The sequence below is a fragment of the Mus caroli genome, chromosome 14, assembly GCF_900094665.2.
Source record: "Mus caroli chromosome 14, CAROLI_EIJ_v1.1, whole genome shotgun sequence".
NCBI lineage: Eukaryota > Metazoa > Chordata > Mammalia > Rodentia > Muridae > Mus > Mus caroli.
This window is the reverse complement of record NC_034583.1, coordinates 16,529,454-16,550,385: the sequence shown is the minus strand read 5'-3', so window position 1 is coordinate 16,550,385 and position 20,932 is coordinate 16,529,454. Positions and strand designations below refer to the sequence as shown.

Sequence of the window (20,932 nt, the reverse complement as noted above, 5' to 3'; positions counted from 1 at the left end):
CTGTCCCCATCTCACAGGGCATTCCCTGAAGTGGTAGGAGGGCTAGATTTCTGTTTGGACTGTGTAACTCATCTGCCATGGCTGACAAAGATCACATCCTGCCAGTCCTCCTGGAGTCTCAGCACTAGGACAAGAATTAACAGACCACTGACACCAGCCTAGGAGGCTTGAGCAGCAGATGTCACACAAATCAGAGGGGCCCCAAGGCCTCCTTCCCTCAGGCTCCCACTGGGCTTGTTCTAGTTCCTGCTGCTTAAAGCACTGGAGAGTAAACTGCCATTCGCATCCAGTCCTACAGTCCCAGCTTCTCAGTCCTACTCTACCAGAGCCAGGGGCAGCCGGAGGAGAGAAGCAAGAGTCAGGGACATCCCCAAGACCAGTGACTCACCCAGTCCTCCCCTCCCCCACTTCCCTGGTCTCACTGTGCCCACCCTTCTCCTCATCAAAGGTTTCCACCTCTGCCTTTGGTTCCCCCTCCCCAGTCCCACTTTACTCCAAAGCACAATGATCCCCAGTGTTTGTCTCTTTGAAAGTGAATACCAGGATTATAAGTGATGAGGATGATTTGCTGACATCTTTTTCCATCTTCATCTGCATTAATAATCTCAGTGGGTGTTTGAGTACGGCTCTATTGAAATTTGATTTTAGAATGACAAGTCTCTAGTGTATGTATAACCCATGTATTTTGGACATATTTATAGAGATATTTGCTTGCCTGAAGTTTAAATTTGACTGAGCATCCTATATTTTACTTTGTATCCCCAAACCCAGGGCTCTGGAGGTGACAAAGAGCAGATACTCAGAATTCTTTATAGCCATTTGTCCAAAGTTTAGATTTCTTGAGGTTGTTATTTTTGTTTTATTTTGTTTTGTTTGCTTGGGCTCTGTGGTCCACGCTGGCTTTAAACTTGTGGACGATCCTCTTGCTTTAGCCTCCTGAGGGTACAGGTGTGGGCCACCATGCCCAATTTCCTTCATATTTACTATGCTAGCTTTGTGCTTAGGACTGTGTCAGGGACAGCAGTGTTGCAGCAGGGGATGTAAATGAAAAAAATTAGTGAATTATGGACTGTAGATAGAGGGTTCAAGAGCTATGGAGAACAGTGAAACAAAACAGTGGCATTGGAAGGAGAGGGTTAATGTTTTTCAGAGGGTAGTGGTTGAGACTCTGAGAGTGCCTGGGTGAAAAACGTAAAGAAACAGAGGCAGAAGCAAACCTTGAGCACCAAAGGATGCGAGCACCCGAGGTTCAGCACTGTGTGCAAATGTGTACCAGCTTCACATGGGCTCTGGATATCTGAAGGCTCTGTACTTTAAGCATATTTCAAGTCTGGAAGGGGAAACTTATCGCCTCTTGTAACTCAAAGAACCGGACTTTAGACACTGCTGGATGAAGGCATTCAGATGATGACATTAGTGTTCCCTCATATCCTACCTCCATGTTGTCTTCCTTTCAGGGAAGGGTTCAGTTTCCCTGACTGTTCCAGCAAATGGACCATACTTAAGTCTTATTGGCTTGGCAGAGGTCATCTGACTCTCCCTAGTCCAAGCACTAAGGGATAGAATGAATGACTTGTCTGCATCATTGCTAGATCATTGAGAGGCCATCCTGAGTCCCTTTGGAATGGCATAGATGCCCAGGGAAAGGTGAGGCATTAGTAAATGGAGGAAGGCTGGCACTAGGAAAGCAGGGTGACTCGTGCAGAGGCTTTGTGAAGATTGTGACTCTTAGCTTCTCTGTGACCAGAGGCAGGCATGTGAAGTGGTCAGAGAACAGTGCATCCTTCTGTCTGTCCCAAGGATGTTCTAAATGGAAATTTACGAAAGGATTCTTTGGGAGTCATAGCACGCACGTGGAGGTCAGAGACCAGTTGGGTGTCAGTCTTCTCTGTCCACCTCGTTTGAGCTAGAACCTCTCTTTGGCTGGTCTCTGTTGTGTATGCTACCAGGCTAGTTGACCTGTGAGCTTCCATGGATCTGGAGATCCTGCTGTCTCAGCACTCCATATTTCTGTAGGAATGCTGAAGTTAAGATGTACTCTACCATGTCCAGCTTGTCCTAGGATTAGGGGATTTAGTCTTCTGTTCTTGCACATGCATGGAAAGTGCTTTACCCAGTAAGCAATCTCCACAGCTTGGTTTTTAAAAAAATCCTTAGGGATCTCCTTCCCCACCTCTGTATCTTTATGCCACATTCCCTCATCTGGAAAACCCTTTGGGTTTGGATTCTTTATGGGTAAGCATCTGATTTACATCCAGCTGTTTCCTATGTCTCAACTCTGATTCTCTCTGTTGCCAGGAGGCCCAGAAGATAAACAATGGCTCCAGCCAGGCAGATGGTACTCTCAAGCCAGTGGACGAAAAAGAGGAGGTGGTGGCAGCCGAGGTCGGCTGGATGACATCTGTGAAGGACTGGGCAGGGGTGATGATATCCGCCCAGACACTGACTGGCAGAGTCCTGGTGAGTCCCTGGCCCCTCCTATATGAGGTGGTCTTGTATCTGCAAAGGGGGTTTGCTTGTGAGAGGTGTTGATGCTCTGATTTTTCTCCAGGTCACCTGGGGTATGTGGCCAGTGCTCCACCGAGCTCTCAGATCAGCATGGTTATCTTCACACATATCTAAGCCTGCAGTGTAGGGCCATCTGCAGACAGTAGGCCAGCACTATGCATTCACAACCTGCTTGCAGGTTACACCGAACTTTCTCAGTCAGTAAGACAGATGTATACATGTGGGCACAAAATCTCTCATGCACACATTATACCTGTATGATCTCAGATTAAAGGGTGGACAAACCAGAACCATGTCCAAAGTTTGTCAGTCCAGGATTCAAAAGTCTACCTATACCACTTATGAGAGAGAGAGAGAGACTCAGAGACAGAGTGACACAGATACACATAGACACACAGAGACAGAGACAGAGACAGAGAAACAGACACAGAAACAAACACAGAAAGAGAGAGGGAAAGGGAGGGAGAAGAATTTATGTGTGTGTTTAGGCACATGCTCATGTGTGTGTTGGTTTGTACAAGTTCCTACTGCTGTCCTCTAGTGACTTGAAGAACTTGCTTGGGTTCATTGTCCTATTCTGTACTGTGTGAGCTAGCTCCCGAACAGCTTCTGTTGTGCATGTGTGTAGGTATTAGGGGTGGGATACAGTGTGTATGTGTGGTGTATGTGTGATGTATGTGTGTATAGGGGTATAATGTGTATGTGCAAGGTGAGTGTATGTGTGTGTGGTATAATATATATAATATATATATATATATATATATATATGTGTGTGTGTGTGTGTGTGTGTGTGTTTGTGTGTGTGTGTATGTGTGGGGTATAAGTGTGTGTGTGGTATAGTGTATCTTTGTGTGTGGGGTATGTTGTGTGTGTGTGTAGTATAGTATATGTTTGTGTGTGTGTATGTATGTATGCATGCTGTGCTCTTATATTTCTTAGGTGCCCTGTTTCTGACTCTGTCACTTAGGCCCTCCACAGTTAGGGCTCACACAGGCACATCTTGCCTCTCTTATCTACTTTTAGCAAACTTGGCCTCACCAGTTTGCCTTGTGAGTCCCTGGTTTGGGCTAAGAATTGTGACTAAGGCGGGCTTGCTGGGCCCAAGGGCTACTGGGTTATCAGTGTTTCAGTGCAAAGAATGGGGAAGAACTGGGCAGGTAGGGATGTCGCTTATTCCTGCCAGGCCCATGACCTAGCCTAGGTGGCTTCCTTTCCTGGTTGGTGGCTTTCTTGGGTTTTCTCTGGGTCAGGAGTTTCCCAATGATGCATCCAGGTAACTTATCCCCAGGACTTTGAAATGTGTTTTGAGCCGGGCGTGGTGGCGCACGCCTTTGATCCCAGCACTTGGGAGGCAGAGGCAGGCAGATTTCTTAGTTCGAGGCCAGCCTGGTCTACAAAGCGAGTTCCAGGACAACCAGGGCTATACAGAGAAACCCTGTCTCGAAAAAAAAACAAAAAACAAAAAACAAAACAAAAACAAACAAACAAAAAAAGAAATGTGTTTTGTGCAGGTCACCTTTCTTGGGCTTGTGGTAGGGGTTCAGCCAAGAGTTAATTGGCTGGCAGGTAGAATAAGCAGGGACCTCATAAGCTACTGGATCAAAGATCAAGCTGGGACCTGGGGTACGATGTCTAGTTCCCCAGAAACTGCTTCTTCAGCAAGGAGGTGAATGGAAATGAAGAAGGGGAGGAGAGCCTCACTCAAATCCTTACTGTCAGCGTTTAGAATAGGTGCCTGCTGGAGGGAGTGGGGAAGACACTCGATGCCCTGCATGAGGAACTCAGCCAAATAACCTGGTGGGAGAGCAGGACCCTGGGATCCAAGGAACCTTCTTTGAGCTTAGGCCAAAGAGTTACATTGGCACCAGCTGAAGGCTGACTTTAAAAGAGGGGAGGTGGACATGGGCACTTTGGAGGACAGAGAAACTAGCCAGATTAGTTGTTACAAGGGGGAAGACAGAGGACAGTTAGGACCTTTGTGAACCAAGAGAGGATCTGATGAGGATTTGCATGTGTCTTGCTGCTGGGGGTGGGGAGTTGGGGGGAGGTACTGTCATTTATCCCCTCGTCTAATTCTGTAGGTAGTTTCTGTTGCTCTTCCACACAGAGATCTGAATAGACTTTGCCCTAGAGACAACTGAGGTTGGATCCTGGGTCTGCATATGCTTGTGCAACAGGGGCGAAGCCATGCCTTCCACATATATGGTGGCTGCTCTGTATAGTAATGAGAATGATATATGATAGCCATACTTTGAATTTTGAATGAGCAAGTTTAAGAACATAAGCCAAAGTAAAAGGGGAACGAGCACACAGTGTATAGATATCCAAGTATCATCAAACTGGTATACAAAGTATCCAGCAGACATGACAGACATGAGCTGGAAAAATTGAGATAGTCAATTGGAATTCCAAAATTGAATGTCCCTCCACCCCATGGTTAAGTTTCTCATGGCTGATGCTCCAGTTTCTCCTTCCCACTGTAGGTACTTTATTATGGGATGGGCAGTAGTTATATCCATTACCACTACTAGTACTACATTATTGCTAGTGTGACATCTATTATTACTCTCAGCCTGTTTTACTCTCCCTGTCACAGAGATTGTGGGGGCAGTCCACCACAGGAAAGGAGCCTTGGAGGGCTCTCTGAGACAAACCTGCTTAGGTCTGAAATAGGGTAGGAACAGGCCCATTTCAGAGTCAGCTTCTCTGTGAGCCCATGCATCACATACATGATAGTTTGCCAGTGTAATGTATGTCATCACAGCCATGGCAGACACAGGGTGGCAGGGTAGGGAATGATGTCATAGTTGTACCTGTCCAATCCCCTTGTCTGATGAGGTGGGAAATAAGCACAGACATTAGCAGTAGAGTTCTTGCTGAGCATGCACCAGGCCCCAGGTTCAATGATGAGTACCAAGAAATCTGGAGAAAGGCTAAATGTGATATGCATCCTAGGACTTGGGAGGCTGAGGTAGGAAAATCACAAGTGTAAAGAAAGCCTGTGCTACATATCAATATCTTGCTTTAGAAACAAACAACAAAAATTCTGACCAGAGGGAGGGAGGGACATTTTGGTTGGTCAGCAGTCAGCTAGGAAAAGTGCCTGACAGAAAACTTGCTCACTTTTTAGTTTCCCCTTTCAAAAGTAGATGAGCATCTTGAAAGCTGAAGGGAGGAAATGATGTCTTCAAGGAAAGCAAGTTGTATGAGCAGCACATGGTACATCATTGGACTCTCGAGATTGGTCCAATGAGGTCAAGGGCCAAGAAGGTCAAGGCATTGAGTTCAAAGAAGGCCTGGAAGGTTGCCTGGAGATAGCTTGTCTGGCCTGAGAATACCAAGCTAATGAATTTGGGTAGAGTTTCTAGGACAAGGAGATTTTGACAGTGGGGTACTGTGGTTGTCTGCTGTATAGCCACCTGGATGGAGGTGGCTACTCAGAGGGAGAGCTCCTGAGACAACTTAGGGTAGTGAGCTGCTACCTTAGTGATAGCATGCTAGGGAAGACAAGACTTGAAGTGTAGGTAGGTCACAAGTTCAGGGAGGTAGATAGGAGTGATGTTGTACAATTGGGGAGCATAAGGCCAAGCACTACCCAAACACATCAACATGGCTAATGATGTACTATCAACCCTGTTATGGAAGGCATCTTGTGAGCCCTGTACTGTGTCAGCCTTGTTCCTTGCCATGAGCCATGCCATTGTATTCACTCACATATCCTATATAGTTGTTGGGTTGCAGGATGTTCTAGTTTCATTCCTGTTGCCATGATTAAACACCCAGACAAAAAAGCAACTCAGGGGAGAAGGGGTTTCTATCAGCTCATAATTCCAGGTTACAGTTCACACTGTGGGAAAGTTAAGGTGGCAGGAACTTCAGGAGATGTCAAGACTATATAGAGCACAAATGCATCATGTCCATTTGGTTGCTTATTTGTACTCAGCTAGGTATCTCCTTTTAGATATTTGGGAGCCCCTGCCTAGGGAATGGTGCTGCCCACAGTGGACTGGTCTTCCCACATCATTTAATTTAATGAAGACAGTTCCCTAGAGACATGTCCACTGGCCAACCCACAGCAGACAATCTGTCATCAAGTCTCTTCCCAAGTGATTTGGTGTTGTGGCAAGTTGACAATTACAGCTAACATGGAGGCTCATCACAAGGAAGTAAGCTAATCTTACCCAAGAATCTATCTCTCCTTGACAACTGAGAAAAATCATGGCTCAGGGAGGGATTTTGTTTGGAAAAGAGAAAGAAAAGCAGCTGTTAGTGGCAGGGCCAGCTAGGTAGCTATATGGACCTCAGAGGCTCAGCTCAGTGTTCCTTCTGGATTATGACTGCCTAGGTAAGGACAATGCCATTTCTAAGTCTCTACCCAATGTTGCTCTGAGTGTGATGATCTAATGTTACTGTTCTAGACCCAGCCAGGTCTGAGACCCCAGTCTTGACCATCTTAACCCTCACAGGTAGAAGCAGGTTCAACCCAATCCTTTTTGCTTAGGGCTGTCCAAGGTGTTAGCTGATCTCTGGTCTCCTTGAAGAAAGTCCTGCCAAAGTGCTGGATCCCCTTGAAGTGATGGATCCCTGCAGCCCAGAGCAGTGACTCAGAGGACTTTGAGGAGAACGCAGAGCCTGGCTTTGTACAGAACACAGATTTTACCAGCACACAGGACAAAGCTGCCCTGCATGTTCTGAGCCCAACACTGTGTTTGTTTTGAGCTGTCCAGATGTTTGTCCCTGTGACAGTGGGGCCAGTTCCCTTTCTCAGTTTTCAATCTGTTTACTTTGATGCATGCTTAGGAGCTTGCAGGTGAGACTATTAAGGTTGGAATATGGTAGGTAAGGTCTAGCTGGGGAAGGATTAGCTAAGAAGCCTAGATTATCTGTAACAACTGATCTTGCTAAGTACCACATTCATTTGATAAGTGGTAATTTCTTAACAGCTCTGGCTGTGTACTCCATACAGGCACAAAACTGTGAGCAAAAACAAACAAACAAAACCAAATGTGAGTTACGCATCCTGTTGGATTAAATAGATAATTGTCTAGTTCCATCCCAGGAATGGCAGGTGGTCGGCAGTATTCAGCCGGGCCTCAGCACCAAAATGGTCAGTTCTTTGACTCCAAGGTTTCAGGTCTTAGTCTCTCTCCTTAGGACCAAGCTTCCTAAACAAAACCCAGAGAGGCTGATGGGTGGAGCTCTCTTCTGAAACACGGGCCTGAGCCATAGGTTAACAGAGTGATGCCATGCAGACAAGGCAGTCTCTTCCTTTGTTTCATTTTTTTTTAATTAAAGAATATTTTCTTTGAAAGTTTTAATAAAAAAAACCAAGTGGTGTGTGTGTGTGATACGTTTATGAGTATGTAGGCTTATGTACCTGTGCAGCTGGATATAAAGACCAGGGCAGGACACCCAGTGTCTTCTTCCACATTGCATTGTGAGAAAGGGACTCTCTGAACTGAGAACTGAACATTTGGGCTAGGCTGGCTTGACTCTGGGGCTCTTGTGATATGCCTGTGTCTGCTCCCACTCCATCCTGTCAGGGTTGAAATATGGAGCCATGCCTGACTTTCTACCAAGGTGTGTTAGGGATTAGAACTCAGGTCCTTATGCCTACTGCATACTAGCTCTTAACCACTTAGCTATCTCCCTAGCCTCCAAATTAGTGACTGTGAAAGTAAAATTGTGTCTCTCTGTCTGCAGGTCCATCATCAATGTATTCAATCAATCACCTATCAAAAATATTGGGGCAAAATTGCAACTCATTGAATGTGTATGTCCTCTTTTCCTTCCTTCCTTCCTTTCTTCCTTTTTCTCTCTTTCTCTCTGTCTCTCTGTCTCTCTGTCTCTCTGTCTCTCTGTCTCTCTCTCTCTCTCTCTGTCTCTGTCTCTCTCTGTCTCTCTTTCTTTCTTTCTTTTTTTGTCATCTCTAATGAACATAGTGGAGCAGTTATTACCATCACATTTACACTGTGTTAAGTATTGCAAGTAATCTAGGGATAGTTTCAAGCCTACGGGAGGATGCGCGTAGGCTTTCTGCAAGTACTACACCATTTATATAAGGGACGTGTACATCTTTGGATTTGATACCCACAGGGAGTCTTGGAAGCAGTCTCCCACAGATGCTGATGGACAATCGTAGAACAGTACATGCTTATTTTAGAATTCTGGAACATGTTGGTAGAATCGCTGAGAAGTTCCATTTTAGGATATGGAGTTGGCCTACACTCAGTGAGACTTCAATATGAAGGAAGATGTCTTTAGGATTCTTCCCAAATACTTGGGCGTTGCTGAGGATCACGTTGCCTATATTTCACCTAATTTACTTCAGGCACACACTCCTGGAGAAATTAAATAAGCTGCTTTCACTAGAAATCATGGATTTGTCAGCTAGCACCATGATTATTCTAAGTTGGAAAAGGGGTAATATATCTTTAGTGGCTGTTGTGAGCCAAGGTTGACTGACCTACAGGAACATAGAGAAACCCAAGTTTGGATTTTATGTAGGCTCATTTCTCCTACTTTTCTCTGTTTCCGTTCTCTTTCCTTCTCTGTCTTGAGTTCCTTAATTTCCTAATTTGTGTGTGTGTGTGTGTGTGTGTGTGTGTGCTGTTAGGTGTTTCATACATTTTTGTGAGCCAGATTAAACCCTTGAAGGCTGAAGTAGTATCTCAAGACAGGGGGCAAGAAACACATGGGCCAGCTTTTGTTTGTTAGTTTGTAATTTATAGACTCACAAAGCTAAACTCAATAAAGATATTTTAGTTCAAGGTTGGCAAATATTCCTGTTGTGAACATTGTTAGGCTTTGTGAACTATACAGACTCCATGTTAACTATGTCATCTGCCATTTAGATTTGAAAGCAGTCACAAACATCTACACTATTTGGAATGTGTATTCCAATAAAACTTTATTGACAGAAGCAGGTGATGGACCCATGTGCTTTGTTTCATATGTAGCAGTTTATTCTCTTAATTTATAAAGCAATCAAAAGGTAAGAATGAGAATCTTATAGAATATGAGTAATAGTAGTGGAGAATCCATTTACAAGGAAGAAAGATGTGGACATGCACAAACAAACATACAAACAAATTGCCCCCTCCCCCAAGCTCCACAAACATTTCATTTCTGAATAGTCACATTCATCTCCATTGTTCTCAGAGCAACTGTCACTCTAAGAAACCTGTCTTGTGGCTAATAGTAGCTTTACCACAAGGTTTGAGCCATGACTGCATTGCCTGGACTTTCTGTCAAATCGATGACAGATGCCATGGTTTGTGATTCTCTTAAGAGACTGATTTCCCCAACACAGTAACTGGCTCCCTGGGCAAAGATAAAGCCGTTAGCATCGTTCATGTTAGTTCATTTTCCCACTTGCTTATGCTACTGCACTTGAACGTTGCTCCAGGAAACATGCAAATATAATTCCACCAACTGAAAACATTTGCTATTTGTTTTCACGTCTAGGGGAGGCTTTATCAATGTATGGAGAAACAAAATGCTAGTCTCACCCTTTATTGTTCATTCTAAATAGGTCACATGGGTATCATTTGACACATTATATACCCAACCCGGGCCATTTTATTCTTATCTTCAGGGGCTCAAGAGAAAAACACATGCTCAGCGTGCCTTTCAAGCAGAAGTCACTGCATTGGGTTAATGGGGTGAAGTAGCTGTGCTGTGCCTGCTGAACTGTTTGAACATGGCATTGATCAGTGAACCTGAGGAGGGGTGCACATGTGCACCATGAATCTGCTGTGTGACATGTGTTACTGTCCTTCATTACTTACCATGGGGGGGCTGATGTGGGCTGTGTCTCTTGTGTGTACCCTCTCCCTTATCAGTGAAACACGGTAGCAAATTTGCACACAGCACACTTGTCCATTTTCTTCCCTCTTCCCCACATCCATTCTTTATCCTTTCATATTTTTGGCAAAGCTACATAAAACTGTCACAGCATCAACAGTTACTCTATAGAGCAGAAAGAATAGGAATCGTTGGCAGTTGTATTATGGGTAGTGATGTGTTACTGCCTCTCTTCTGTCCCATTGGAAGCCAACAGGTTTTATTGGCATGAACACCCTTAAGGGACAGGGGTTGAGTCAAATGACTCACATAGTAATTCACCAATAGGATTTAAATTATGCCTCTTTATTTTATCCTGTGTTAGCATGTTGGTGTTAGTCAAGAAATCATAGATGATATGTTATATTTTTATATGGTTAAGTAACTGTTGTGACTTTGATAGAAGAGGCACCAGAGTTATGGCCCCTGTTATTTGTGACCCAGTACCATTTATTCAGATGGAAGATTATGTCACGGGAGCGGTTGCACTGAGCAGGCTCCCACCTCAGGTTTCGAGCTGCCTGTTGCTAGAGATGCTCACAACTGTATTCTGACATAACTACCAACAATTGGTCAAGCTGAATCCTCATTGCTTTAATTAAGTGGCATTGAATGCAAGAGATGCTTTGGGATAAAAATGATTCTCTGGGAACTTGAACAGACTTCATTTCCTATCTGATTGTGGAGATTGTCCATACATGCCAGCCTATAGATGCTTACAGAGGCATCTGGAGCAGGAGAGTAAAAAGCTTCTCTTTTCACACAAACTTCTAGTCCTTTTTTTTTTTAATTTAAAAAGATATATTTATTCACATATAATATTCTGGGGGCAGGGCATGTCACACAATAAAGTCAAAAAACAACTCGTTAGAGTTAGTTTTCTACTTGCTGTTACCATTTGGGTCCCTGGGATTGAACACGGGTGGTCAGACTTGGTGGCAAGCCCCTCTATTGCATGGAACCATTTCACTGTCCAGGGCAGCTTCAGTCCTTATTTCCCTATGGAACCTTTGCCCATGGCACAGGAGTGACACCGCCGAACCTACCCAACCGTCTGATGCATGTGGACTAGAGTGGTTCACCACTCTGTTGGTATGGCTTAGGAGCAAAAGGTCGTTTTTCATATTTTCAAATTACTTTAGAAATATCTAAAAAAAAAAAAAGAATATTTTGCAACACATGGAAAGTATACAAAATTCAAATTTTATTGCCCTCAAAATTTAATTGTCATAAAAGCCATGCAAGTTCATTTACATTGCAGCTGTGGCTACTTTTGTAACACAGTGCAGTAAAGACACGAGGAGCATCCATAGAGCCCCAAACTCTCACCAGCCTAAAAACAGTTACTGTCTGGTCCCATGGTAAAAACGTTTGCCACCCCCCTTGAAACTGGTGAAATTCTTCCCGAAGAATTTTCTGAGCTGCCCACTGCACAAGGTAATGATAGAATGTAATATTTTTGCAGTCTCTGAACAATGCACCTATATGGCTTCTGTAAGCTCAATTGAGTCTTAAGTAGAGAATAGGAAGCGATAGAAGCTGGGCTGAGTGGCCCCAGGCTGCTAGCAGGTTGTTTGTTGTTTGTTCTTTGAGCAGGTTCAGCCTAGGGGCTGGGCACAGTCTGCTTCTGAGATCATCATAGCAAAGTCACCCCTTGCACCTTCTCTCATGGCTACCCTCCTGCAGTCTGCTACCCAAGGCCCTTCATCCCTGACATTCACAGCACTGTCCTTCCCTCTCCTGAATCCTTGTATGAGGACTGTCCTGATTCAGGTCTGTCTATAAGGCGGGTCTCAGCCCACCCTGGCTGCTGGCCTGCAAACTGGTACTCAGTGTACCCAGCTCCCCAGTGTGCCCCGTAAAAAAGCCCAGCTGCTAATTTTACTAGTTGGCAGGTTGGCTCCTCTGGCCTCCCCAGAACAGATGGGAAAAGGAAGGACAGACTTAGAAATCAGACAGCTCTGGAGAAAGGAAGATCCTTCTGGCGCAAGAGTTTCATGCTGAACCCCACAGTGTCCCCAGACATTGTTCATGGTATGGTAACTCCTATGCCTTTGGATGTGCAAGAGAATGGGGGCTGGGTAGGGGTAGTACCTACTTTTGTCTTTATCTCAACCATTTGCCTGACCACCTCTCTGTAACTAGTCCCCATATGTTTATTGGTATATTATAATGGAATGTCCCTTCCCACCCTGCTTAGCCTCTGTTGGGCTGCAAGCTAGGGGTTCTGTTCTTCAAGAAGGGTCTGACTGGGGCCTGTCCTCTTTTCAGCAGCTTGAATCACTGGCCAGGTCATCAGAACATACCAGGAGGTGAGATGGAACACTCTGTAACAACAAATATTCTGTATTCCTGGCAAGGAGCTGCTGTGGTATGGTCCTTGGAATACAGAGGGCCTCTGTGTGTGTTGTGGCTGAAGCTGCAGCCAGGCTACCATCCCTGTCTAACCTCTCCTCAGGGCTTTCATTCTGGGCCAATAGCTTCATCTTCTGAAGCCACAATTTCTTCATCTCGCTGGTGGGGAGAATGCCAGACTCTGGGTCTTCCTGTTGTGGTGATAAGTTCTTGAATGCATGCCAGAAAACTGCCTCTTGTGTGGCTAGTGCTCAATAAACATTGGCTCCCATGGTTTGTGTTACCTGTCAGCCCAGGCACCATGTTATAGTGGCTGTCACGGAGAGCCACGAAGGCAGGGAGGGGAGGGGAGAGGGTAAAACAAATTTTTTACACACACACACACACACACACACACACACACAGAGAGAGAGAGAGAGAGAGAGAGAGAGAGAGAGAGAGAGAGAGANAGAGAGAGAGAGAGAGAGAGAGAGAGAGAGAGAGAGAGAGAGAGAGAGAGAGAGTTCTCTGAACACTGAGCAAGGCTGCTGGACGGTTCTGGGTATAGCTAGCCATCCCTAGTGTGGGTCTAGTGTGGGTCTAGTGTAGGTCTACTCAGTCAGTGTTTGTCCTGTGCACACCCTTCATTCAGGTCCATCCAGGGTCTGGTCTTCCTGAGACTGGACTGGCTCGTGCCAGCCTGACTCATCGTTGTCAAGCTGGCCAGGAAATTCTCACTTCATATCTAGCCTCCCTGAGCTGTGCAAGGAAGGGCCAGAGGTGGGGTTGTACTCAGCTCCCTGGAGCTGTCCTTGTGGGCATGTGTGTCACAGGAAAACCTTTATCAGGATAACAGATAAGTCTCACGGAAAGAGGGTCAAATGCATTCAGCATGGTCTCCAGGCCCAGTTTTCCCTCGAGACAGAGTGAGCCTGACAGAATATGTGGCTGATTTCAGTGGGCATGTCAACAGCACCATATGTGAAGTGTGTGTAACAGCCATTTTGGTGGCCACAGACCCATTGAAAAGATATGGAAAGGTGTGGCACTTTGCAGAAGATATGGGTGAACATAGTATGTACATGAATGTGTACAAGTATGCATGTGAGGCATGTCCTCTGGACTCTTTCAAACATTCTGGACAACTATTGGAAATGAGCCCCCATTACAGGCACCAGATACCTCTTGTTTCTTACAGAAACTCTGCACAGGACAACAGATGCAAACTGAAAAACGGGATGCTTGGATTGGTTTGGATGCTGTGGGGAGTCCCTCGAGCAGACCTGGGACCTCAGCATTTCTAATTCTAGTCGCACATCCTGTGAGTCCCTGCTGCCGGATCCCAAGGGGTGCATAAATATGTTTATGTGACTAACATATAAGCGGCCTTCTGCCTTACTGCCCTCCTGCCTCTTTTCCTTCCTTCCAGACCAGTAAGAGTTGGTGCCCCCTGGAGGCTTAGAATGGAATGGGCGGTTCGGAGCTTTTCAGTCAGGGCATGCAGTGATTCTCCTCCTCGCTTCTCGAGCCCTCAGAGGTTTCGAGGCTACTTGTGAGAAAAAAAAAAAAAAATCTCTTAGTGGGCTGTGACTGCCTTTAGAACCTCCATTCCAGCTGCAAGAAAGTTTAGTAGAGAGACTCAAAAATAGAGACGACGGTGGCGATGAAGTCGCTCACACTAGGGACCACATGCAAGCTGATGCTTCCGAGTTTAGTTTGCGAGGCTATGTTTAGGAGGAGGCAGACGGACTCGTGCCTGTGGGCCCTAAACACTCCAATCTGGAGGACTAGGAGCCCCATTTAGAGAGTCAGGTTCCAGAAAAAGGCATCTTCCAGAAAAGACAATTTTAGGGAAATGATACCACCCAGAAGCTACCATTTGGCCTCAGAACGTTTTTTTATTATAAGAAGTGTTCTTTCAAGTTTGGGTAGAGAGAGAAGGAAGGCTTGGCAGTTGTTTCTTGCCTGTCTGTCTTGAGGAATCAGAACACTCATAAACTTAATTAAATGCACCCAAGCCTCTTATGCACCAGGGCTCTGTTTTGCCCATCTAGTTAATTTCAGTTAATGAAATTAGCCATGTGCTGATATGGACAGCCTGGGAAGATGAAGCCAGCAATCTCTGGGTGGTAGCTTGGGTCACAGTGTGTAAGCCTGCAGGGACATGGGTTTTCATTTAACCTGGGACTTCTAAGGATCCTTCCATCTATGTGCCTCCGCCCTATGAAAGCATACCACTGGGCCTTTCTTGTTTAGAAGAGATGGTTAATCCAGAAAGTAAATGGACTAGTCACACCGGCTCTTCCACAGGCATAGAAGTCCAGGATCCAGTAGACGAACTGAGAGGATCAAGAATCTCTCCCCTTGCCCATTGTGTCAGCCCTCTCTTTTCCTGTTTAATGTCCCCCACCCCACATTTTTTGTGACTGTGGCTAGAGTAACTTTCCTAAGGAAAGTAGAGGATAGCTCACCAGGAAGGAGAAAAAACAAGACAAAAAACAAACAAACAAAAAAAATTGCCATAGTTGTCTGCACTTACAGCAATAATGCCATGATACAGAGGCCAGGTCACAGAAAGAACGTATTTCAAAGGGCAACAGTTGCCTGGTTTCTGGCTGTCCTCAAACCCTGCTAGATCTGTTGGCCTGTGAACTTTGTTTTGTTTGAGATGGTGTCTCCCTCTCAGGGGCCCAGAGTTCATCAAGTAGGCTAGAACTGATGACTAAGGAGCCCAGAGATCTGTCTGTCTCTGCATGGAGTTTGGAGACCCCAGAGAGTCGTCTTGATCATCCTCCGAGCTTCTGGAGAAAGGTCTGGGTGTGATGGATTTATTGAAGAGTCTATGCTGAACTGGTTTTACCGACTGGACATGCAGAGAACGATCTATCTGGGTTTCTGTCCCTGCCTAGAAGACAACCCCTGGCAAAAGGAAAGCTGTTGCTTTAAGTAGCTGTTAGGGAAGCTACCATGATTTTATGGCTTCCCTCTAAGCCGGGATCTGGGTAACTTAGTTTCTTAGCCACCTCAGAGTTTTCCAGAAGGTTTAGATTGCCAATCTGCAGAGGCAGATCACTTGGTCAAGTGCTTGCCTCATAACAATGACAGTGACCCCAATTTAAGCTCTGGGACCAACATAGAAAAGCCATGTGCCATGGTACATACTTAATAATCCCTGTTCTGGGAAACTCCATCCTAAACAAAACAAGAAACAAAGTGTGCCTGAGAGATGACACTTGAGCCTGTCCTCTAGCCTCCACAAAATCATATTTCCCTGCTTGCTCCTGTGTGTGTGTGTGTGTGTGTGTGTGTGTGTGTACACGTGTGCCCCCCTGGGACTCCAGGCCCTGTTTGAGATCAACCCACACACATATAAAACTCTCCTGTTAAAAGAACTAATGGTGAACATAAAGCCACGTCCTAATCCTGCCTCTGCAGTAACCTTCTTGAGACCTTGAGCACGTCAGGACCTCAGAGTCTCCATGGGTAAAATAATGAGTGTCAGGTGTTTATGAGCAGCCTGTTCCTTCTCAGGCTCCCCAGGCTCTGGGCTCCCGCATCCCCCTACTTACTTACAGTCAGAAAGGCTCATGGGAACTTGCCTTCCTTAGACATGGAAGGCACTTGGCCCTGTGCTCAGCGCTGGGAGAGCTGCGCACTCGTCTTTTTCTTGGCTGTTGGTCCCATTGGGAGGATGTAGGTAGATCTTGGAAGTCCCTTCCTGGCCGTCCACAAAGGTTAGTGAATGGTCTCAAGTCTAAACTTCTTCTCATGGCTTACAGGCCTGAGGGGGGGGGGGTGTCACTGCTTTTCACTCATCTCCTTTGATCTTTTCCCCTTCTGAATCTCTTCCACATAGCCACAAACATACAAAGAAGGGGAGCATCTCTCTAGAAGGGACTGTGGCCATGGGGTGGACGGGGGGGGGGGGGGGAGGATGCCACAGGAGAAGGACCTATACCTTCCGAGGAGTTGGTTTCGTTTTAGATGTTTCAGCCTTGGAGCCTGCATTAGATATTAAGTATTTATTTATTTATTTATTGCTATACTAAAATCCCTGGAAAGAAGTTACTTAAAGGTTTCAGAAACCAGAATCTGTCTACTGTAGCAGGGAAAGCCTAGGGAAGTCCGTGGCTCCTCACAGCTGTGGCAGCCAGTGCATGAGGCTGGCTGTTCATAGCTCAAATGGATGGAGAAACAGAGAGTGTGGGCCAGAAGGGGCTAGATTATAACCCGTAAGGCTAGCCCCACAAGGATCCACTTCTTCCCACGAGGCTTCAACTCCTGAAGTTCTACAACTTCTCAAAGCAGCATCCTAGATGAGGACCATGTATTCAAAACATGTGCTTGTGGGGAATCTGTGCTAGATCCCCTTACTGAGCCATCTTCATGGAGTCAGCCTTCTCTAAGGGATGCTCACTATGACTCTGTGTGAAGTGTGACAGTCCCACTCGCCTACAATGATTTGAAGGGATGTCCTTCCACCAGCCTTTGCTTTAGGAGACCCCAGATAACAGATGTCCCTCTCTACCACCAGGCCAGGTTTTTGAAGGTCATTTTTTTTCTGTTTCAGAGGCAGAAACTTCTCTATCTTTGCATGTATGAATGTTTCATAAGTGGCTTGTTTACTTAAAAGAATGACTGCCAGAGGCAGGAAGGAGTGAAGATCCATTAATGTAGAGTAAGGTAGCAGACTCAGGGGGCCTACCAAACAAAAAATGAAACCCTATGCAGGCTACCTCCCAAAGTTATGCGAGGGTACCCAACACTGTGGGTGATCCATGAAATTCAGATTGCAGTCATTTCCCAAATGAAGCTTCGAGTTAACTTCCTAGATGAGCTGAAGAAAAACAACCGCCACACGCCCTCAGTGGGCTATTTCAAGTGTTTCCAATTTAATTAACATGATCCTAAGCAAAGGATGTCCATATTCCTGGGAGGAAGGCTTGTCCTTCCCTGGGTCCTCGGTGATGAAGCTTTACTCTTTGTCTGCTCACCTTCCCAGGTTTTGTCCCCTGAGAGTTTGAGCACGGGAAGCCAGTTTCCATAGTCCCCTGGCCTGAAGGGAGCTGCACACTGAGGCTTATGGCTATACTATTGAATAGACCTTGTAGACAAAAACTCAGCAAGACACTCAAAAATTTATAAAAACTTCTTTTTCTTTCTCCCTGGACTAAGATGGAGAGATGAAGGTGGAACTGGAATGGGGTGGGGGGTGGGGGGTAAGAATTTATTTCACTTTCATCTAGGTTTGTGTCTGCTACAGCCTCTGGTCCTAATAATTTCTGCTGTGGAATTTAATTTTCTCAGACTTGGATTCCTCGTCCTTTTGCCAAAGGTAGGATAGTCTGGAAATGTGAAGTGACAGGAGAAACAGTCCCCACTTCCTGCAAGATAATTTTGTGTACATTAAACAGACACATTAAGCCATTTAGAGGAGAGGTGTTTGTTCTCAGGAGTCTGGAGGAAATCTGAATTTCTAATTCTGGACTCTTTAATAATTTTCAAAAGAACTGAGGGTACTAATTAACTGTCTTTGAACTTCCTTAGGCTGTCATCTATGCCCTGATCTCAAAGTAGGGACTGAATCTCTGTGAGATTCTTAGACTGGACACCAGCCTTGGGGAACAGAGTTTGAGATGAAAACTAATATACAGAGGGGGAAAGACACAAGGTCACATTTGAACTCCCAGCTTTGAGTCAAGGCAAGAGGCTTTATGCTATATTTTTTTCCACCCTATTGTGATTGCTAAGTCTTGGAAAGAAAGCCAAAAGAGAAGGAAACAAACAAACAAACACAATAAAAATACAAAACAACAGCAACAAAATGGGGTAGAACTTAGGACTTAGTTGAGGGTGTTTAGGACACAGACTGTTTTCTTGCTCTTGTATTTAAGGATTGAAAGAGATCTAATCCAGGGACTTTTCATTTCCTGGGTCCATTCAGGTGGTGCCTCTATAGAAAGCTTTGCCAGAGATTCACAGCTCAGTAACAAAGAGCCTGCCAAGGCTCTGCACTAAAGAATATGACTGATTAGTAATTTCTGCCATGAGAGAAGACTAGAAGGTGGCCTGGCCAGCATTGCTGTGTCTGCCTTAGCTATTTGAGACCATGTCACTTGCATTTCCTTAATGATTAAACTGAGGTTTGCCTGAAGTCATGCAGTTCGTCCCAGGCAGGGTGCTGACTAGAACCTGTCTCCTGATCATGTGTAGTATGTTGATAACTCAGATCTGTAGGGTAGATCTCTCAGAGAACCAGGAAGCTTGTCAGCTTCCTGTGTGAGCCTTTTGCTTTTCCTTTTCTTTTAAAAATTTCTTTTCATACTGCAGCCTGACTTCAGATTTTTCCATCTGGAGATTTCTTTTTAGTGTTCGAAGGAGCAGAGGGGGCGGATTTCATAGCCACATTGCTTCAGCAGAAAAACAGAAATGCCGGCACAGTTTTCCAGTGTGCTATGTCCACTCCCCAAATTCTTTTAGCACCCAGCGTGAGCCAGTCTCAGCCCTCCTACTATAAAGTTCTTCCAGCCCACTCCTGGGGTCCATTCTCTCATCTCTACAGCTGCCTTCCCTGTGCCCCACTCCCCCAGTATCATAAAAAGCTTGTGGGGGCTGATGACGTCATGGTCTTCTTCCTTCATAGCCAGGACCTCCTATTTCTTCCTGTTTCCCCCGCATCCCCTTCATGCTCTTTCTTGTCAGCTATTCATACTCACATCTTAATGGCTGTGCCTACAAAGATAAATACGTTTTGCCTTTGACCAAAAGCAGTTTCTGGTCTGACTTGAATTTCAGAGTCTGCCTGAGTTTGCAGGAAGGAAGCAGGGGCAGAGTCCTTGGTTTCATCTGGGGAGCCATAAAAGTTTGCTAAGAGTTTATTATCCCCATCAAGATGAAAATGGAATTCCAAGGCTTCAGATATGAAAGATAAATAACCAGGCAAGCTTCCGCTTCCATGAAAGCCAAGTTCCCTTTGCTGGTTTTATGAGTCTACCTGCTGTGCCCTCACCCTGGCATTCATCTCCTGGTGATGTCAGATAAAGCCTTCCCCGGGGACTTATGCAAAATTGGGATGGAATAGAGAATTTCAGGCCATTGGAGGAATTTGTAAGAAGGATGACTGATCACATTCTTGGATGATAACTGCCATCCAACCTCAGCTCTTGCTCTTCTCTTTCCAGTATAATGGGGGTTGGAATAAAATGCCCATTAATTGGAAGATCCAGGTTGGCTTAGAGTCTAGGGTTGTGAATTATCCAGCCTATGAGCAACAGAACTGCCTATAGTTCCACACAGCGGGTGTGTGGGGGGTGACTCTTACATTTAAAGGTGTCTAAGATTCTCAGGTCTGACTCGCATGAGCTGCTAGTGAGGGCAGCTACCAAAGATGCCTGCTTCTGCATACAGTGTGAGTGCTCAGAGACTCCACAGCTGCAGTGAGCCATTATTACTCCCCAGAGCTTGCTTCTGCTCTTTGTGATTGGCAGAGACTGGTGCTAACCTCTCAGCTCCTAGCTGTAGCAAAGTCCTATAGGTTTGCCTTCAATGTTCTTTCCCTTACAGTCCTGGCTGAACCCCTGGACTTCTTGCTTTACTCACCCTACCATATTGTGTGCCATGTGCCTCATTGGCCCACTTAGTATCAGCAGCTCATTTTGTGTGTCATGACCAGGGATATTTCCCCAAATCCAACTTCGTTTAGGTCTCCCAATTGGCTTTGTGTGGTCTAAAGCGCAGATTCTCTCTTCAAATGATGAACCCACACCCTCTTTCTAACACACCCCACATACTATAACCCCCATATACTTTGTGTGTTCAAATCTGACCTCATCTTCAAAACTATGTTACAGGTGAGGAAGCCAAGGCACAGGGAGTTTTTAGTATCCTAGGGAAGATCATGTGTTCAATAAGCCTCAGGCCCGGGATCCTAGGATAGAGTGGCATTGATTTCTTCCCCTCCTGAAATCTACAGTCTTGTCTATAATTCACCTGCACACATGTTTGGCCCATAGGCTGTTGAGCCAGACTTTCTGACCTTGGCTCTGCCATGTACTATTGGTCCAGGGACAGAAAACAATAGTAGCTACTTGACAGGAGTATTATGAAGATTAAATTCCCTAATATTTGTAAAGTACTTAGAACAGTAGCTGGCACAGACAAGGTATTATATAATTTGTTTGTTAATCAAATATAGTAAGTTGTAGGTTCCTTGAGAATAGGAAACATGTTGTTTGTTTTGTAATTC

General features: G+C 45.3%; 1 protein-coding gene across 28 annotated transcripts in view; it reads left to right on the top strand.

The window, feature by feature from the left end:
* Kcnma1 (potassium calcium-activated channel subfamily M alpha 1) overlaps positions 1–20,932 on the top strand; it is a 702,678-nt gene that overhangs the window by 200,489 nt on the left and 481,257 nt on the right. For all 28 annotated transcript variants that reach the window (XM_021182657.2, XM_021182666.2, XM_021182664.2 and 25 more), the window contains exon 2: positions 2,299–2,460. In XM_021182657.2, the coding sequence (XP_021038316.1) occupies positions 2,299–2,460 (162 nt within the window). The remainder of the gene's footprint in view (positions 1–2,298; positions 2,461–20,932) is intronic.